This window comes from Centroberyx gerrardi, chromosome 19 (genome assembly GCF_048128805.1).
Source record: "Centroberyx gerrardi isolate f3 chromosome 19, fCenGer3.hap1.cur.20231027, whole genome shotgun sequence".
Taxonomy (NCBI): domain Eukaryota; kingdom Metazoa; phylum Chordata; class Actinopteri; order Beryciformes; family Berycidae; genus Centroberyx; species Centroberyx gerrardi.
In genome coordinates, this window is record NC_136015.1 from 25,046,499 (window position 1) to 25,066,724 (window position 20,226).

The 20,226-nt window shown below is 40.9% G+C and overlaps 1 protein-coding gene across 1 annotated transcript in view; it reads right to left on the bottom strand.

The window, feature by feature from the left end:
• col14a1b (collagen, type XIV, alpha 1b) overlaps positions 1-20,226 on the bottom strand; it is a 208,527-nt gene that overhangs the window by 104,835 nt on the left and 83,466 nt on the right. The window contains 4 exon segments of the mRNA XM_078290196.1: positions 3,381-3,530; positions 4,954-5,076; positions 12,349-12,478; positions 18,599-18,612. Coding sequence (XP_078146322.1) covers positions 3,381-3,530; positions 4,954-5,076; positions 12,349-12,478; positions 18,599-18,612 — 417 coding nt within the window.

Below are 20,226 nucleotides of genomic sequence, written 5' to 3' on the forward strand. Positions count from 1 at the left end.
TTCATTAACATGCCGCAGAGCGATATGACAGACGCTCCGCTCTCCTCCCGGGATCCCACCGGCCTCATATCTCCTCACTCTCCTTTCAGTTCCATCCATCTCTCCATCTTTCTTCTTTTTTCATCTTCCTTGTGTTTTTTCTTCTTTCCTCTCCCCCCCCCCCACCATCCCCCCAACCCCCCAATCTTGTCCTTCAAATCAACCAAGAAGTGCTTACTTGTCATGCAGGGAGGAGGAAATCTAAACTGATGGACTTGGGATGCATTTAAATTTATGTTGTATGCTTTTAGCTGAGATTTAGTTGATGCTCTCAGTTATACATTTATAATAATAATAATAATAATCTTTATTTGTATAGCACCTTTCTTAACAAGGTTACAAGGTGCTTGTACAAGTTAAACATTAAAACAACATAATGCAAATACACAAAACCAATAACCAGTGGTATTTGATCGCATACCTAATATCCTGGAAATATGTATTATGTATTAATATTTGTTATACCAGTTTACTAATCACTATTATGTAACTACATCCACCAGTAATTGTATTTTCATTGTTGTAACTACTTAAAATGAACTTTCTTAACTTAATTAGTATAATCCTCAGTGAGACTTTGATGGAAGCTCATCTTGGGCTCTTTACCTCACCTGCACATGTACTATATTTCTTTCTCTTTCTTTTTTTTGGTAATTCTCTTAATGTACACTACCAGTCAAAAGTTTGGACACGTGCATTTTTCTTTATTTTTACTATTTTACACATTTTAGAATCACAGCAAAGACATCAAAACTATGAAATAACACAAATGGAATTATGCAGCGAGCAAAAAAGTGTTAAACAAATCAAAACTATTTTATATTTTAGATTCTTTGCCTTGATGGAAAGGCAAAGGCTTTGGAAAGAAATTCATACATAGGATCAACTTCACTATTTATATTTGTCTAAGAAACTCATTTCAAGCATTTAAGCAGAAGCCTTTAGATCAAAATGGCTTTAAGAGAATGAAACACAGAACATTCAGTCAGGTGGGTCCAGACTGTTGACTGGTAGTGTATTTAATTTTTTTTTAAATATTTGCAACTAAACTAAACTAAACTAAACTAAACTAAACTAAACTAAACTAAACCCTTATCTGCAGAGCTGTTATCCAGAGCAAATGACAATGGATGAGACATTGATAGAGGTTCAGTGACACTTTGAAAGGGCATGTTGTTTTTGATGGACTCATTGGCTGTCACAGAAATCAAACCAAAAGACCTTTAAGTTATGAAAAAGCCTGTCCAGCCACTAGACCCGCCTGCTAAGAAGCGATTCATTATCATGCAGGGGAAATCGCGGCTCCTACACAAACGAACGTACTCGAGATGCTCCGATTGATCGAGCTGGCCGGACGGGAAGTGTCCACACCACCGGAGAGATAACTTAAAATCTGTTCTGTCTATAAGTCTATCAGTCTGGCTCTGGAATGTAATTAGCCCAAAGTTGCCGTTAAGAGAGTCAGATGTATATCTGGGCATCGACGTCCGAGGTGTTCTGCTGCTCCTCCGATTAGATTAGAGGGAACCGTCTAATCACTTCGCCTGCATTCAGTCAGAGAAGATAAAACATGGACTGGCTAGAGACAGGGCCAATCAAAAAGTCTATATGGTATCAGCTCTAGAAAATAACAACCTGGTTTCACAACAACATTTTACCACAACTGTTATTGGACCAAGCACGCATGTTCGTCCAAAGGTCCAATTCTTTACAACGCGTGAAACGTCCATCTTGAAAAGCAATACAGCCTCATATCAAGTCTTAAAATAGAGAGAAAGTCCTCAAAATAAGTAGAAAATTCTGCCGGTGGGGTGAAGCAGTTCTACCTGTTTCCAAAGCAGTTTCACTTGTAATTCCTGTAGACATTTTTAACAATAATAAGGCGGATTGCTCCAACAGCATCAAGAAAATGCGACTTGTCTTTTATTCTTCAACAAGTGAAATTAGCTCATCCCATCTGTAGATTTTCTTGTGTGTTTTAAAACTTAAAGATGGATGTTTTTTGAAGTGTACCTCCACAAATCATGACTCAATCTCATAACCTAACGAGAACCACTGATAGAAAGAGTCTGGCATATGTGTACTGTTGTCAAGTGTTGGATGCAACATTTAAAAAAACTTCATAGTGAGATACTACAAAAATCCACCGCCACAGAATTACCAGTCACTTCCAGATGGAAATGGAGCAGGATTGTGCCGCTAACAAGGCAGACGCTGAAAACCCTTTATCCAAACTCTTTAATCAATGGTTCTGGTTACAGCTAAGAGGGCTACAATACAATTTTAAAGACCGTATCATGTAATTAGATGGGATTGCTGCTAAGAGTGTCAGATGGGTATCAAGACATTGATGTCTGAAGTGTCTGACTGGCTGCTGATTAGAGAGGGAACTCTTCAATTAAATAGACGCTTTGCAGCCGCATCACAAATCTCCCTGCAACTAAAGCCGACGCCATGGAGGTCCATTAGAGAATTATCTGCATGCAAATAATGGATAAATACATTATATAACAACCGGGCAAGAAAAAGAAAGATATCTGAAAAGCTTGTTGTGGTGTGGGTGTAAATTAATTCAGTAATGTTGTAAGTAAAAGTGAATAGTGTGATAAGGTGGATTTGTTTCCAAATTTAGGGACACTGTCTTTAGCCCTGCTGGTCTGAGTCTCTGCTCCAAAGCACTATGAATTGTAGCTTAAAAAGCATCAGCTCATTGACTTAAACAAACTCTTTTTGGCTTTGTTATAGCTAACTAGCCATCTGCTGTTAATGCTAACATGTAACTACTAGCCACTATTGCTAGCTGCTACTAGATACATTAGCTAGTAATTCAGAAGTGTTTATAAGAAGACAGTGACCAGATACTATGGTTATAGCTAGCTAACAAGCTATTACCGAAAACACAAAATTGATCAAATTCATCAGTAGCAAAATGATTATTTTCCAGTCAAAAACAGCACAGAAATGATCTATGTGTATCGAACTCTGATGAGACGCTGATTGTACATTTAGAAACACATCAGCTGTTCACAGCCACTGTTACACAAGAGCTGAGGACCTCCAATATGGCCGCCAGCGGGTGTGTACGTCACCTGAAAGCGCTCTATAGGACCTGGTCTGTTTAGAGGTTTAGAAGTGCGCACAATAGTAAATAAAAGAGCTTAAAGTAATAATTTATGACATTTCTATGAAAATAAATGTCGTAAATTATTGCTCTTTTATTTACTATTGTGCTCTTTTATTGCTGATAATTACTTCAGCAGGCGGGACACAAAATGGCAGCTACAAAGCGTAATCGGTCGGAAGCTGAGGCCTCAAATCGAAGCGGAGGGGGACGGACTCACGTGTCTTGGCCCGGCCAGAAAGGGCCTCGCTGGCTCCGGTGGTGTAGGAGGCGATGACCTTGACGCTGTACTCCGTCCCGCTCAGCAGGTTGACGATCAGCATGGTGTTCACGTCTTCGCCCACGAAGGTCTCCAGGGCCGACCCGGGAGCTGAGGAGCCGGGCGGGAACGCAGAGGAAGAGGAGGAGCGGCGGTCAGCGGAGGGAGGAAACAGAAACATGACGAGGGAGAAGAGAGGAGATCATTAGTTTCAATTCCAGAGCGGAGGAGAGGACAGAGGCTAACGCAACATGTAAGGCAGGCAGGGGAAAAGATGTGAGCGATGTACAGTGTGTGTGTGTGTGTGTGTGTTTGTGTGTGTGTGTTCTTGTACTTGTATCCTTGTGAGGACATTTTTGTAAAGTGAGTTCATTCTGGGCTCTGCTTCAGTCAAGGAAAGTCATGGAAGTTAACATCAGGGTTGAGGACATTTTGGCCGCTCCTCACTAGTTTAAGATTAGGATTTGCGTTTTGGGTCAAGATTAGAATTAGGATTAGGTTCAGGTTAGGATAGAGATTACACTTAGTAAAGGATTAGGTTTAATTGACCGTCTGTTGGTCCTTAAAGTTAGTTTAGGGTTAGGATTTGGGTTTAGGATTAAGATTAGAGTTAGGATTAGGTATGGGTAAGGGTTAAGATTAGGATTTAGGGAGTTAGGGAGTGATGTAGTCAGTATACATGAGGATAGAAGTACAGAGCTAAAAATAATTTGCATTAACACGATTTGATCCCAGTCTCGCACTATCTGCATGTGGGTGTGTGTTCGTGTGTTGCTGCCTTCAAGCGCTCCTTGTAAAACTCCAACTTATGAGTTCTGAACTTCGGAAACTGTAAAAACGACTTGTCGCACATTCCAAGTGCTTTTGCTTGGAAATAATAACAAAATGCACCCGGTGGTTGTTGTTTTGTTTCAGTCAGATCGATCGGCACCGGGCTGCAGTGGCAAAGTGAAGAGGAGAAATTGAGCATCAGTGTACATGAAGTAATTAATTAATTCATTTAAAACTTGTTTACAGTTGTTTTAGCATCAGTTGTTGACACATCCATGCTCTCCACCTCCTCCTCCATCTTCACAACTCAGGTATCACAGAATGATGTTGTTAGGTCATTCATATTTTCAATATTTCAGAGAGTACATGAAGGCAGCATGTGTTTGCAGTCTTAGCATTGTTTTTAAGCTTTTCCTTACACTCAGCAGAGTTATAGGTGTTCACAAACTTGCTGTTATAGGCAGTAAAAGTAAAAGTCATGCCGACTCCTACGAAACAATTCCTGGTATGAAAATAAAACACAGTGCGGGTTACTAATAAACTTATGAGTCATCTTAACACCTCTGATTGCAAAAAACTTCTGTGTTTCAGAATAGAATCATCTGTGTTTTTGAATATGTTGACTAATGAAATTCAGGTCGCAATGGTGTTATACTGTTTTGGAATTAAACCCTCCAAATGTCCTGAGATAGTGTGGAATCTCTGGAATATCTGAATATAAATTGTGTGTGTGTGTGTGTGTGTGTGTGTGTGTGTGAATTACCAGACAGAGGCTGGTAGACGACCCTGTAGCCCATGGTGGGTGACGGGGGAACGTCCCAGCTGATCCTGAAGCGGTTGTACCATTCCTCCGATACCCGCAGGTTCTTAGGAGCTGACAGAGGAACTGGAGAGAGAGAGAGAGAGAGAGAGAGAGAGAGAGAGAGGTAAAGGGTGGGAGATAAAAAAGAAAGAGAAAGATAAGGACAGAGGGAAAGGAAAGCAAAGAAAGAGAGAGTCAGAGAGTGACAGAGGGAAAAAGACAGAAAGAGAGAGACAAAGATATTAAAATAGACAGTGAGATAAAAAAAACAAAGACAGGAAAAAGAGGGGGAGGAGAGAGAAAATATAAGAAAGGATAAATGAAAGAGCGAAAGAGGGGAGTGAAAGGTAACAAAAGAGATGGAGGAAGACAGAGAGAGAAAGAGAAACAACCTTTATATAGCAATGCAATAATAGGATCGAATTATAATATAATGAAATAGATGAAATTAAATTAAATATAATATTATAATATAATTCCTGCAAATAATGTAATTTTGCAGCGCTTCATAATGATTAAAAAGGAGCTTGAATAGAACAGACTTTCATGAAAGAGCGTATAGACGAGAGCAGAGAAAAAGGAGAGAAACGGGGAAAAAACGGTAAGAACAGAAGACGAAGTTACTGAGAAAAAGATAATGAAGAAGAGTCAGAGGAGAATTAAACAAAGCCTGATAACGCTTAATACAATTTCAGCACTTCCAACAGCACAGTAACAGATGTAAGTCGCCCTGCTGTTAAAAAAATATTAAATTCCGGGGAGCTATCACTTGGATGACAGTCAAGAGAGAAAGTTGAACTAGGGAAGCTACAGGCAAGCTGACATTAATAGTACATTTTAAATATTTGACAAAAAAGGATGTGCGATTTTCAACCTACATGCATTAGTTGCCTCTCTCTCCAGTCTATCCCGTTCCTCCTAAACCCCAATAGATTCAAATCCCCAGAAAGATCCGTCAGATTAATGGGAAACCTGGGACTTTATCGGTCCAAATCCCCAGGCTATGCCGGCTATTCTGTCGCACTTTTTAATGCTTAAAAAAAAAACCCCATCATCCTTTACTTTCTCCACCGTTCCATTCCTCCCTGGATATTCTCCTCGCCGCTCCTGTGCTGCAAACGCCCGGATTATACCGGCTCTTCTGCCTCATTATCCCTCTTCACTTTCCTCTCTGTCTCTTTCGCCGCTAAAAACCCACTCATCCTCTCTGCATTCCCTGCCATGCCTCGCTTTAGTGCCTACTGTATCCTTCATAGGTTTAAATCCCCACGTTATCCCCCTCCCCCCCCCCTCTTCTGTCACATTATCCACCTTCACTTTCCTCTCTCAGGCACTGCTAAAAATACCATCATCTTTTCAGCCTTCTCTGCCATCCCTCTGTCAGAAATGGTCGATTTAATGTGACCCCATGGGTTCAAGTCCCCGAAATTGTATTCACTCAATTGTGTTCTATCTTCACTTTCCTTTCTTTCACCACTAAAACTGTCATCCTCTCTATATTCCTGCCATACCTTCCTCAGTAATGACCTCCCATACCCCTCAGCGATCACTTTGTCCCACATAGGTTCAAATCCCAAGATAATACAAGCTCCTTGGTCACATTATCTATCCTCACTTTCTTTCTCTGTTGCACTGCTAAAAATACCATCATCTTTTCAGCCTTCTCTGCCATCCCTCTGTCAGAAATGGTCGATTTAATGTGACCCCATGGGTTCAAGTCCCGAAATTGTATTTACTCAATTGTGTTCTATCTTCACTTTCCTTTCTTTCACCACTAAAACTGTCATCCTCTCTATATTCCTGCCATACCTTCCTCAGTAATGACCTCCCGTACCCCTCAGCGATCACTTCGTCCCACATAGGTTCAAATCCCAAGATAATACAAGCTCCTTGGTCACATTATCTCTCCTCACTTTCTTCTCTGTTGCATTGCTAAAAATACCATCATCTTTTCAGCCTTCTTTGCCATTCCTCTGTCTTCGCCCCTCAGCCCTAACAGCAATGGGAAACTGGCGATTTAATGTGACTTCATGGGTTCAAGTCCCCAAATTGTATACACTCGGCTATCACATTTTCTATGTTCACTTTCCTTTCTTTCACCACTAAAAACACTGTCATCGTCTCTATATTCCTGCCATAGCTTTGTCAATTATTACCTCCCGTACCTCTCAGCAATCACTGCATCCCTCATAGGTTCAAATCCCCATATTATACCCCCTCTTCTGTCATATTATCTATCTTCTTTCCTCTCTCTGGCACTGCTAAAAATCCCATCATCCTACCAGCATTCTCTGCCATTAATGTTTTCAGACCTAAGGGTGATGGGAAATTGTCGATTTAATGTGACTTTATGGGTTCAAGTCCCCACATTGTACTTGATTCTATTACACTTTCTACCTTTACTTTCCTCTTTCTTTAACCACTAAAAATGCAATCATCCTCTCTACATTCCTGTCATTCCTTCGTCAGCGATCACCCCGTCCCTCATAGGTTCAAATCCCCAGATTATGCTGGCTCTTCTGTCATAACATCTATCTTTACATTCTTCTTTCCAGCGCTGCTAAAACTACCACTGTCCTTTCATCATTCTCTGCCAATGTCTTCGCCGCTTGGCCCTAATGGTGATGGGAATTCGTGACTTCATGGGTTCAAGTCCCCAAATTGTATTCATTCGATTTTCTGTCATCACTTTCCTTTCTTTCAGCACTAAAAATCCTGTCATCCTCTCTATATTCCTCGCCATGCCTCCCTCAGCGATCACCTCACCCCCCATAGGTTCAAATCCCAAGATAATGCAAGCTCTTTGGTCACATTATCTATCCTCACTTTCTTCTCTCTATCCCATCATCCTTTCAGCCTTCTCTGCCATTTCTCTCTGAGTAATGTCTTCGCCCCTCAGCCCTGACGGCAACGGGAAATCATGGGTTCAAGTCCCTAAATTGTACTCAGTCGACTATCACATTTTCCATCTTCACTTTCCTCTCTTTTCTCTCACCACTAAAAACCCTGTCATCCTCTCTAAACTCCCTCTTTTCTCAGTGATCACCTCATCCCTCATAGGTTCAAATCCCCAGATTACACTGGCTCCTCTGTCACACCATCTATCATCACTTTAAAAACCCAATCGTCCTCTTTACATTCCCTCCCACACTTCTGTCAGTGTTCGCCTCATTTCGCTTCAAATCCCCAGACTGCACTGGTCACATTATCTACCTTCACTTTCCGGCTAAAAACCCAATCATCTTCTCTGCTTTCCTTGTCATCCGCCCCTCAGCGATCACTCCATCCCTCATAGGTTCAAATCCCCAGATTATATTTGCTCTTCTGTCACAATATCTATCTTTAGTCCTCTTTCTTTCACCACTAAAAACCCTGTCGCCCTCTCTACATTCCCTCCCATACCTCCCTCGGTGATCATCCCATCCCTCACTGGATCAAATCCCCAGATTGTATACCGGCTCTCCTGTCACTTTATCTATCTTCCCTTTTCGGTTTAAAAACCCAATCATCCCCTCTGCATTCCCCGTCACGCTTCCCTCAGCGATCGGCCCCATCCCTCATAGGTTCAAATCCCCAGATTACACTGGCTCCTCTGTCACATCATCTGTCTTCACTTTAAAAACCCAATCATCCTCTCTACATTCCCTGTCGTTCCTCCCTGGGCGATCATCTCATCCCTCACTTGCTAACAGGGACCATCCATCACCGGCGGCTGTCAGAGGCCCGTCGTTTGAAAGCGGAGAACGTCATTAGCGTCTGCTAATGTGTGTAATACGCTGCACAGGGAGACATGATGGGCCGGAATAGAAAGATGAATGACTTAAATTTGCCGGTTCTTCCCCGCTGAAACTCGAGTGTTTGCTTTACAACGCTCTCAGCAGCAGAGAAAATCATCGGCCTCTGCTGCAGTATTCAGCGCGCCATTCGGTCGCATTTTATCAAAAGGGAATGGGACGCTTCCCCCTCGCTTTCGGCTTAAGCTCTACAGTGAAGAAAATGGATGTTGTACATTGAGCTACCAAGAAATGATGCTATCTGCTTTCATCGACCCTTAAATTGCCCTGAGTGTAGTGTGCTGCACAGAGAGACAGGATGGGTTTGAGTAGAAAGTACCTGACTTCACCTTCTTCTTCTTTGCTGAAAACCCAGAGTTTGTGTTTTAATAGAAGACTCTTCTTACAAATTTAGCAAGAGGTTGCAAGGAGGAAAGTGATCTTTTCCTTATAATTATAAAGGAATGTTATGTAGGATATTACTGCCATATAAAGGCTGCTCTACACTGAAAATACCAGGACTACCACCTTATAAAAATTGAATTACTACAATTACCCCCAACAGACTCTATATTCAAATTTTTCAGATGGATAAATCCCATTTACAGTGTATTTGAATGCCAAAAAACACTGTTATTCCTCGTACTTTTACCCCAAAAATGTATGGCTTCCAATGGGAATTTGTTCTTTTGGGGTGTTTTGTGGATAAAGCCAATTAGCAGCATGCTGCATGCTAAAATTAGCGGGTATTGCCCCCATTTTTCCCCAGGAGACGACACTTTCTGATGGGAAGGAACCCTTTCTATTTTTTTTTTTGCTGACAAGATGGATGCCGCCCCCTCAATCCATCTGCGCTCCCCCTCTGGCTACACCGCTGCAACATGTTGTACTGGGAGATGAGACGTCTTAAGGAAGATGAATAGCTAACAAGTTCTTGTTCTGCTTAAATTGCAGTGTTTGTTTTAGACTAATGAGGGTTTAGTTTAAGACGGTGACAGCCAGTGTGGGTGGGAATGTGTTTTTTTCCCTATCTTTACTTAAGCAAGAAAGTTGACTGAGAACGATATCTTATTTTCAACAGCCTGGGGAGCGAAGGGCTTCATACGCCCCCGCACACACACACACACACACACACACACCACACACACACACACAGGAGATGTGCAGTCTTCTACTAGTGCTTAGCGATCTGGGGATTTGAACCAGCAACCTTCCAGACACATATTCCTTTCCCGAACCATTAGACTTCCACTTCCACTTAAAAATGTTATTGTTTCCTAGTTTTTTAATCTTGTTGGTAACACTGTCTATGAAGGCCACGTCTATAATGCAGTATAAGCACATTTGTAACAGCTCGCTATACATGTTTATAATCATGCATGACACCTTATAAGAAGGTTTATAAAGATGTGGGCATGATGTATTACAAGTTCAGCATTCATAATGCTTATAAGATTAGAAATTCTGAGTCTCTGGAATGGAATAATGTCCTATAATTATCAGTAATAAGCTTATAGCATGACTTTGCAAGTAAAGTGACAGCACTGTATAAGGTTATTAGCAATTGTATGATACTACAGTTGTGCAAAAGTCTTAGGCACATGTAAAAAAAATCCACAAAGTGAAGATACTACTAAAAATCACAAAATTTACTATAAAGCTCAGTCTACTGAAACACAAATAAATAAACATCTAAGACAAAATTTATATAAACAATCTAGGTTGCCTAAGACTTTTGCACAGTACTGTATAACACAATTATGAGAACTTATGAGCAATTCTGTGTCTTTCCTTTTGTCATGCATGATTATAAACATTCATAACGAGTTTTATAATGCCTTATAAATGCATTACAATGTTCTATGAATGTGCTTATAATGCATCATAGACATGGCCTTCATAGAAAGTGTTGTTTTTCTAAAGGGGTCAACAGTCTGGTTTCCACTACAGCTGGGCCGAAATCCATCTAATGCAACGGATCTGTGAAATAAACTGTAAAATAAATTCTGCTATATTCCTACAAAGTGACCCATTTGTACAATTCCCTGATATTCCCCGACTTCCCCAGAGAATTTATCGAATTCCCTCACATACTTGTCTCTCAATTCCATGATATTTTTTGATGACCGGTGGGAAACCCGCTGACTGTGTCGTGTCTCTCAGAATCAGCCTTCAGGCCGTCAGGAGAGCGAGTCGGGGATCAGGAGGGCGAGTCGGGGATCAGGAGAGCGAGTCGGGGATCAGGAGAGCGAGTCGGGGATCAGGAGGGCGAGTCGGGGATCAGGAGAGCGAGTCGGGGATCAGGAGAGCGAGTCGGGGATCAGCCGTACCGGTTTCACGTCTTGTTTCATTTCACAGCTGCTTCACCGGCTTGTTACCTCTCTCTCCTTCAGCTCACTCCGGACATCACTCCTCACTCCATTCTACATCACGTCCAAACCACTTTCTTTCCATTTTTCCTTTCCTTCCCTTCTCTCCTGTCGTTTCTTTATTTCTTAGCCCCTTTTCCTGCCTTCTTTCCCTCTTTCTTTCCTTCCTTCCATCAGTCTTCCCCATCATCATTTTTCCCATTTCTCCCTGACATTAATACTTGAACATATACAACACTGCCCAGAAGCTAAGAACGGGGCTTTCCTCTCTATTGGAGATCAAACCAGCTAAAGGTGTGATGTCATCAGTCAGGATACACAGCAGCTTCTTATCTCCACTTGTGATTTGTTTAAATATAACATGGGAGTTGGCTGGGAGGCAAAACATGATTTTTTCGCCCCACAGAAATTTCTCCCTAAAATAAGGTTGGTGTAAGTAATAATTTGTTTACATGTCTTTTGACTTTATATTGTTTCGTCTTTAGCTTTAAGTTGTTGCAAGACTTATTTACATTTATATACAAATATAAACCCCACAGCCCTTTTCACCATTTGTGCAAAAGAAGCAAAGGTTGAAGAAAATGTGTAACAAGGGTTGAGGAGAATCGATTAACACATGTATAGATGAATGAATGAATGAATGAGCAAGTGAATGGATGAAAATGTGAACATTTCAATGAATAGGAATGAATGCAAATATACAATGTGCTATGTGAGACATTAGTTTACCGTAAACAAACAAGCCTGTCAGCCTCTACCAGCCTCTACTCTGCATCCTCCATAGTTTCTCCACCTGGTGGATCTGGAGGGAAATCTGCTGGATCGCTTTACGGCACAAAACAGGAAGAGGTTCTGTTCTTCCAGAGCAAACGGAGCTAAAGCTGAAAGAGTTTCTGGCAGCAGATGGTGGAAGGAGGGAAAGGAAGATGGAGAAATCACTTCCAACATGTTGATCCTCTTCAGGGAGGGGGAGGAGGGGGGGGCAGGAAGCAACGGGGCTGATGGGAAATGTAGTCTTCATGTGGAGAAACACTAGAATACTACTTGTAGGACTATTAATTTAACAAATTGATGTTTAAAAATGATACATATAGTACCTTTAAAGGAGGAGTGAATGAACAAGAAACCGAATGACTGAATTCACAAATGAGTGAGTTAATAAAAAGGTGAATAAACAAACAAACAAACAAAGCAGTCTGACAGTTCAGTCTTACGTGTTCGTCCGATGCGGGTGATGCTGGGTCCGTCTCCGTCTGGGTAGACCGGGGTGACGGAGACTCTGTACTCCGTGTCTGACAGCAGCGGCTGCAGCAGCAGGCTGGTCTGGCCCGTCGGCACCGTCCGCTGCAGCCACAAACACAGTTTAATACTGTTAACATGATGCTTTGGAAAGAAATGTCTCTCGGCGGGTGACATAAAAACTGATACTAACTAAATTTAAGCGGGGTGGCTGTCATTCAGTAGCTGGGAAAACATATCAGATCTGACTGCTGATAAAGGGAAAACATGTTTACATTCAGGTTAATATGTACTTTAAAGTGGTAATCCGTAAAATCTATTTTTTTTTCATTTTGTCTCCATCTTTGGTGCTAAGCGTTCATTTATCCTGTATTTGTACAGCAGACAACATTAAACAGTAGAACCAACTTTGTATATTTTTAAGTGCTAATCGCAAGATCCTAATTTTTTAATTCAGTCTCCATCTTTGTCCCTCAGCCTCACTGTGGTGTTTCTGCACTGCTCTTCCCACAGATCACCTGTCAATCAAACAGTGTGGGCGGAGCTTGGATTATCACTATCACTGCTCATGCTAACTACCCAGTTCTTCTTCTGCTGTTTATTCCAAACAAACGAGACCAGACACCGGCTGTTTAGAACAACAATGGAAAAGCTTTATGAACTGGATATAGATTGAATCACTGTTGTGCTATAGCAATCAGCAATAGAGAGCAGCAAAGTTGACATTTATTTTTTGATTGAAGAAATAACTTTTTTAGGGACGGTCATGTTGCTGTACCTGTATTAAGAATCTAGAAGAAATTCAATTTTGTTAATATCTTCCTTATTTCATGCTACACTCCAGTGTTTCCTTCAGGAATGTCTCACGATGAAACTAACAGTTATGAAACAGCCTCAGGACTGCTCGTACCTGCCTATGCAATGACAGGGGAAACACTGTTATACACACTTAAGATCACATGGTAGAATGTAATAGGGTCAAGAAAAAAACATTCTTATAATCAATTTTCCTCGACAATAAAAGAAGAAATTTTGTCTCAGGATCAGCCAAACTGTTTTTATTCAAACATCAAAGCTGTAGAGTAACAAGTCCTTAAATGTCACACACTTTCACTTCATTTTCATATTTCATTGTCACTCTGAAAGTCAACCTGTGCTCATCAGTGACCCGCGGAGCTTGACTTCCTCATCAGCTCTGATTAAAACACTGGCTGTCACTCAAAGTCTTCCATAGTCGTCCATAGAAACAAATGGTAACACTTTACAATAAGGGTCACTAAGTTAAGGGTTAGTTAATGCTTAATAAGCATTAACTAACCCTTAATTAACAGTTAACTAATGTGTCTGGTAATCATTTACTAATGGTGTTCATATTAACTAAGGTATTAATTTATACATTATTTAATAGTCATCTTTATAAACTATTAAATAATGTATAAATTAATACCTTAGTTAACATGAACATCATAGGTAAATGACACATTGGTTAACTGTTAATTAAGGGTTAGTTAATGCTTATTAAGCATTAACTAACCCTTAATTAACAGTTAACTAATGTGTCTGGTAATCATTTACTAATGGTGTTCATGTTAACTAAGGTATTAATTTATACATTATTTAATAGTCATCTTTATAAACTATTAAATAATGTATAAATTAATACCTTAGTTAACATGAACATCATTAGTAAATGACACATTGGTTAACTGTTAATTAACGTTAGTTAATGCTTATTAAGCATTAACTAACCCTTATTAAGCATTAACTAACCCTTAACTTAGTGACCCTTATTGTAAAGTGTTACCAAACAAATTCTGTATCCATAGCAACAGCTCTCCGAGTAAGATATCAGTTGTCGCTCAAAGTCCTGGGATCCTCTTTATCTGTGAAACAGTTTTGAAATCTTTATCGATTTTGAGCCATCGTGGCGCAAAATTTCTTATTTTAAAATTTCATTATGTTGAAGTCTCCTTCTGCTAAATTCAACTTTTTCTTATCAGTGTTTCCCAAACAATTCAGTTTAAAGGTGAACACCGGTGTCATTTACAGTTATAGACTATTTACTTCTGTCTAGTTTACATTTCCCTCAGTCATTTTGCAAAGCATGCTGTATGTAGCTTGATTTCAAATACAAACTTTACGATGTCAAACCTAGCTTGAAAGGAACTGCTGTCCCGCCTTAACGAACACGCCTTAAATAAAAAGCCGTGGATGTGACAGTAAAGTGTAAGAAGGAGAAAACAGAAAGTTTGGCTTCGTGTTTCCTGTGATGGATTCTCTCGCTCTGTGGAAGTTTGTTTTTCATAAGAAGAGAACGAAAGCTGATATCTGCAACTATGCTGACTGACAGGAAGCTGGACAGCTGATACTGACTTAAAAAAAACGGCGGTATTAGCCTTTAAATTGAGGTGAGACGGCGACAGTCTCTGCAGGAAGACGATGAGGTTCCAGAGTCTGAGGAGGTTAATTGCGTCCGGGGTTTTCCTCAGTAATATTTCTCCCTAAATGACTGATCCATCCAAATTCCCATCTTAGAGGAAGGTTACTCCCCTCCTTCATATTCGTTATTCCCCTCCAGGCTTTTCACTCTTACCGACTCTCTTTCTCCCTCTGTCTCTCTCTACCTGCCTCTATAACTGCTCCTCTTTTCGCTCTGTCTAACTCTTCCTCTCTCTCTCTCTGATCATCACAAACTCAAAGACACTCTCCTTCTTTATTTCTCTCCTTGTCGATCTCTCTGTCCCTTCCCTCAAACTGCCTTTTTACTCCGTCCTTTTGTTTCTGTTTCATGTTTCCGTTTGTCTTCGCTCCATCTTCAAACTTTCTTTCTCTACCTCTTTATCCGTCTTATTGCTTTAACTCTTGCTCCTTCACGCTCCTGCCATCTCTTTCTCTCACTGATTACTGGGATTAATCATCTTAAGGAAATACTTTCATTACGTTTACAGGGTTTGTTTGAAAGTAATATAATTCCTTTAATAGTCTGGTTTAGCTGGATTCTCTTATTAAACCCATCTAAAGGTTTGGATCTGGTTGAGACCTTTTTGGACATTTTAGCATTTAAGAGTAAACTAAACGTATTGTCCTTTTAAGATCGAAGACTTTCATGGGTGCAAAAACTTTTAACATGTGCAAAACCAATGACATAACTCCTGATTGGTCAAGCAAATCGTCTTGCACCTATCACAAGTCTTAGTGCCGACTTTGAGCACCGCAAAGGTTTTTGTGCCCACTATAGGTTTCAGTAAATCTGGGCCTTAGGCCGGCGTTACACATGAAACTTTTTCATGCATCTCTGTTGTCTGCAACTGAGTTTCATCAGAGTTGCACTGTAGATCAAACTGAAAAGTTGCGGGCAACCTGGTTGCATCAAGCTGAAACTGGTTGAACTTTTTGCAGCTAGGTTTATGCAACAGCCAATCAAAACGCTGATATCATGTCACGTGACTTTCAGTTGGGCCAGTTAGTAGTACTGATACCACCAGCTGATAGTAACTAACAGAAACAACAGACGGCAGCTTGTGACAGACAGCCAAGAAATATAAATCTGTCATCCAGCATGCTGAAGGTTTGTGAATTAACTCGATGCCAACACAAAAATGTTTGCTGTTGTAAAACATGACTTTCAACTGTTTAAACTATTGTAGAGCGTGTTGTTGCATGTAGATTTGCTCGATAGATGGATTTGCTCCTACAACTCACAACTCACCAACGCAACCAAGTTGTGTTTCACTGTGTAACGCCGGCTTCAGTGTGCATGGAAACATACTCAATCTGTCTGTCTGTCTGTCTGTCTCTTTTCTGTCTGTCTGTCTGTCTGTCTCTTTTCTGTCTGTCTGTCTGTCTGTCTGTCTCTTTTCTGTCTGTCTCTTTTCTGTCTGTCTGTCTGTCTCTTTTCTGTCTGTCTCTTTTCTGTCTGTCTGTCTCTCTGTCTCTTTTCTGTCTGTCTGTCTGTCTCTTTTCTGTCTGTCTCTTTTCTGTCTGTCTGTCTGTCTGTCTCTTTTCTGTCTGTCTCTTTTCTGTCTGTCTGTCTGTCTCTTTTCTGTCTGTCTCTTTTCTGTCTGTCTGTCTCTCTGTCTCTTTTCTGTCTGTCTGTCTGTCTGTCATGCCAATTTGCATCCTGAGCATGTACAGTCTGCCCCCCCCCCCCCCCCCCCTCTCTGCGGGTCTTGACAAATCAATTTCAGCCCAGTCTGATGAAAATAGCAGCAAGTCTCTAAACTGTCACCGAGCCACCCAGCTGGAGGAAACCCCCTCCAGCTACACTCTTCTTTTTTTTCTCTTCACCCCACCACTTTGTAAATGCAAACACGATTTCATAAAGTATTTACAGGACTCAGAAAGCCAATCTGGTTTTGGCGGAGGGTCTGTGCCGGTCCAGAATGTTAAGTCTGATCCCCCGGAGACTTTGCTTGAAGGCAAACTGCAGGGGGGGAAACAGTCAGGAGAGCAGATGAGACGAGTCCAAACAAGCTGAGGACGTACAGGTGAGAAGTGAGAACGACTGACTGACTGACTGAACAACTGACTGACTGACTGACTGAACGACTGACTGACTGAACAACTGACTGACTGACTGAGCGACTGAACGACTGACTGACTGACTGACTGAACAACTGACCGAACACACCAGGCCCCAAAAAGTATTTCAGGAGGGAAGAAAGGAATACTTAGAGAAAATACGTTTTCCTTTCTTCCTTTCTCCTCTTCATTACTCTGATGCACTTTGAGGTTTTTAAACAGCTATCAAGGATCAAGAAGTCAACTTTGCTCGAGTCTAAATGTAGATTACCAGGTCAAGTCCATGTCATTAATGTCAAGTCTCAAGTCTAAAAGAAGAAGAAGAAGAAGAAGAAGAAGAAGAAGGTTTAATTCTGAGATCACCAACATTGCAAGCAACAAGGGAGATCAAGGGTCAAAGCAGAAGTGTGACCAAGTGAATTTTGTTTGAGTCCCAAGTCAGTTTCAAGTCTTGAGGCACAAGTCTCAAGTCAAGTCTCAAGTCTAAATGTAGATTGCCAAGTCAAGTCCAAGTCAAGTCCAAGTCAAGTCCAAGTCAAGTCCAAGTCAAGTCCAAGTCAAGTCCAAGTCATTAATGTCAAGTCTCAAGTCTAAATGTAGAACAGCAAGTCAAGTCAGAACAAATCAAGAGTCCAGTATCAATTTAATATCTTAAAGAAAACTAAATATCTAGGACTTTTCAATGCAATATGGTTTTAATAGGATAAAAACTTGGTAAGAGCATCATGAGTTTGATTTCTAGAATCAGTTTCAACTTCAATAAATTCAATCATTCCATACAAATTCAGAAAACAGAATTTAAATTCAGTCGTCCGCTGGAACAAATCTCATCACTTTCAATCTAAGTCATTTACACAAACACAAGATCTCAAGTCAAGACTTTAGAAACCTTTTCAAGTCATCAAAGTACAAGTCAGAGTCAAGTCCCAAGTCACCAGAACCCAAGTCAAGTCAAGTCTCAAGTCTTCTCTTCATGCATCGAGTCATGAAAAAAATACCCATGAAAATTGCAGGTTTGGCGACAGCAACAGGATGTACAGTGAGTTCTGCTCGGTCTGTGTGATCTGCTGCTCCTCAGCTTGTCTTCATGATAATAATTAGAGTCCTTGGTCAGTTTCCAGCCGTCCGCCTCGTCTTCACCTTCACACCTAATATTACACACTGACATTTTCATTTTATGCATCTACTTATACTCTTCTCCTGAGCGACTCACAGTGAGATCAGCAGGACAATAAAGCTTCTATTCTTCCTTCTTGTTCGTATTTATATATACATACTTTTTAACACTTTTTTTTAATGTTATTTGGTAACGCTTTACTGTCCGGGTCCGGAATCGTTAATTTCTTAGGACGTTTCCTGGAAAGAACCATGACATTATGTTCTAATTATAGGGAAAATAGAGAGTTGGTAAGTTCCTCCAATTTTTTCTGTTGTTTCCAAGACAGAACCATGAAATTATATAGCAGTTATATAGAAAATTAGAAATTAACTAAAATTAAGAATTCAACAAATAACTATATTATATAATTATATGAATAATGAGTCATTTACACAAACACAAGACTTTAGAAACCTTTTCAAGTCATCAAAGTACAAGTCCCAAGTCACCAGAACCCAAGTCAAGTCAAGTCTCAAGTCTTCTCTTCATGCATCAAGTCAAGACTCAAGTAATTAAAACTGTGACTGGAGTCCAAGTCATGTGACTCGAGTCCCCGCCTCTGGAAAATATAGAAATGACATAGACAAAATACACATAGAGAAATTATATAAATACGCCATCAAAAGTACTTTGATATGTGATGTCATATCGCCATCAAACTTCATAAAGCTTTTTGGAAGCACTTGAACCCCACAGATCCAAATGTAAACTGAACTGTTTGTAACCCTGACTGTGAAGCGCTTTGGGTCACATTGTTGTATGAAATGTGCCAAATAAATAAAATTTGATTTGATTCGGTTACAACCGCCAAGCCGACTTGCCATCCGTGAGTTTATACAAGTCATTACCAGTATTAAGTCTGGATTCCATCAGCGGTGAAGCAGCGAGTCGCCCGGCGGGGCGGCCGGCGTCCAAAAACCAACCGAATGCAAATTAGTTATTTTTCTATGTTTTTTTTTTAATATGGCGAGTATCCCTCCCTTGGCAACGAACACAGAATGAAACTTACTTTGAACAAAGCAGGGGGGGGGAAGCGTGCCAGCTCCCCCCCGCACCCCCCCGCCCCCCCCGGACAGATAGACATCTAAACGGCGGCTGGTGGGGCGGCGGCGGGTGCGGCGGCGGCGGCGCTCGGTGATTCAGAACCGAACCGGACTGCCAGACACGAGCCACAGCTGCTGGCTCCTCGATAACAGATCTTATTTAACAAGCCGCCGGTGCGAGCAGCTGCTGGGCTTTACTGTCTGATGAAAAGGCCAAACTGGGACCTGTGGCCAGAGTCACTGCAGCTCCACACACACACACACACACACACACACACACACACACACACACACACACACACACACACATCTGTACACACACTACCAGTCAACAGTCTGGACCCACCTGACTGAATGTTCTGTGTTTCTTATTCTCTTAAAGCCATTTTGATCTAAAGGCTTCTGCTTAAATGAAATGAGTTTCTTAGACAAATATAAATAGTGAAGTTGATCCTATGTATTAATTTCTTTCCAAAGCCTTTGTCTTTCCATCAAGGCAAAGAATCTAAAATATAAAATAGTTTTGATTTGTTTAACACTTTTTTGGTCGCTGCATAATTCCATTTGCATTATTTCATAGTTTTGACGTCTTTGCTGTTATTCTAAAATAAAAAAAAATAGTAAAAATAAAGAAAAATGTGGTGTGTCTAAACTTTTGACAGGCAGTGTGCATACATGTAGATACAAACACACACACACACACAGACACACACACACACACACACACACACACACACTTCAGACATTCAGACGGCTTAACTTAAGGTTTTTGCATAAGTGTTTGCTTTCTACATAAGCTTCTCTCTCTCTCTCTCTCTCTCTCTCTGTTGTGGCTCATTAGTGTGAAGTCCTGCCATCATTCTCTCTCTCTCTCTCTCTCTCTCTCTCTCTTGTTCTCTCTCTCCATCCCTCTCTCTTCTCTGTCTCCGCTGAGGCTGTAGGATGAAGACGTAGCTTTGTTTCCTTCAGTCCTCTCTCTCTCTCTCTCCCTCTCTCTCTCTCTCTCTCTGGTGAAACGACACTTTGAAGATCTGCCACTGTTTTCATCATCAACATTATCTCTCTCTCTCTCTCTCTCTCTCTCTCTCTCTCCCTGACAACAGTCTGAAGACCTGCCATCAATTTCAACA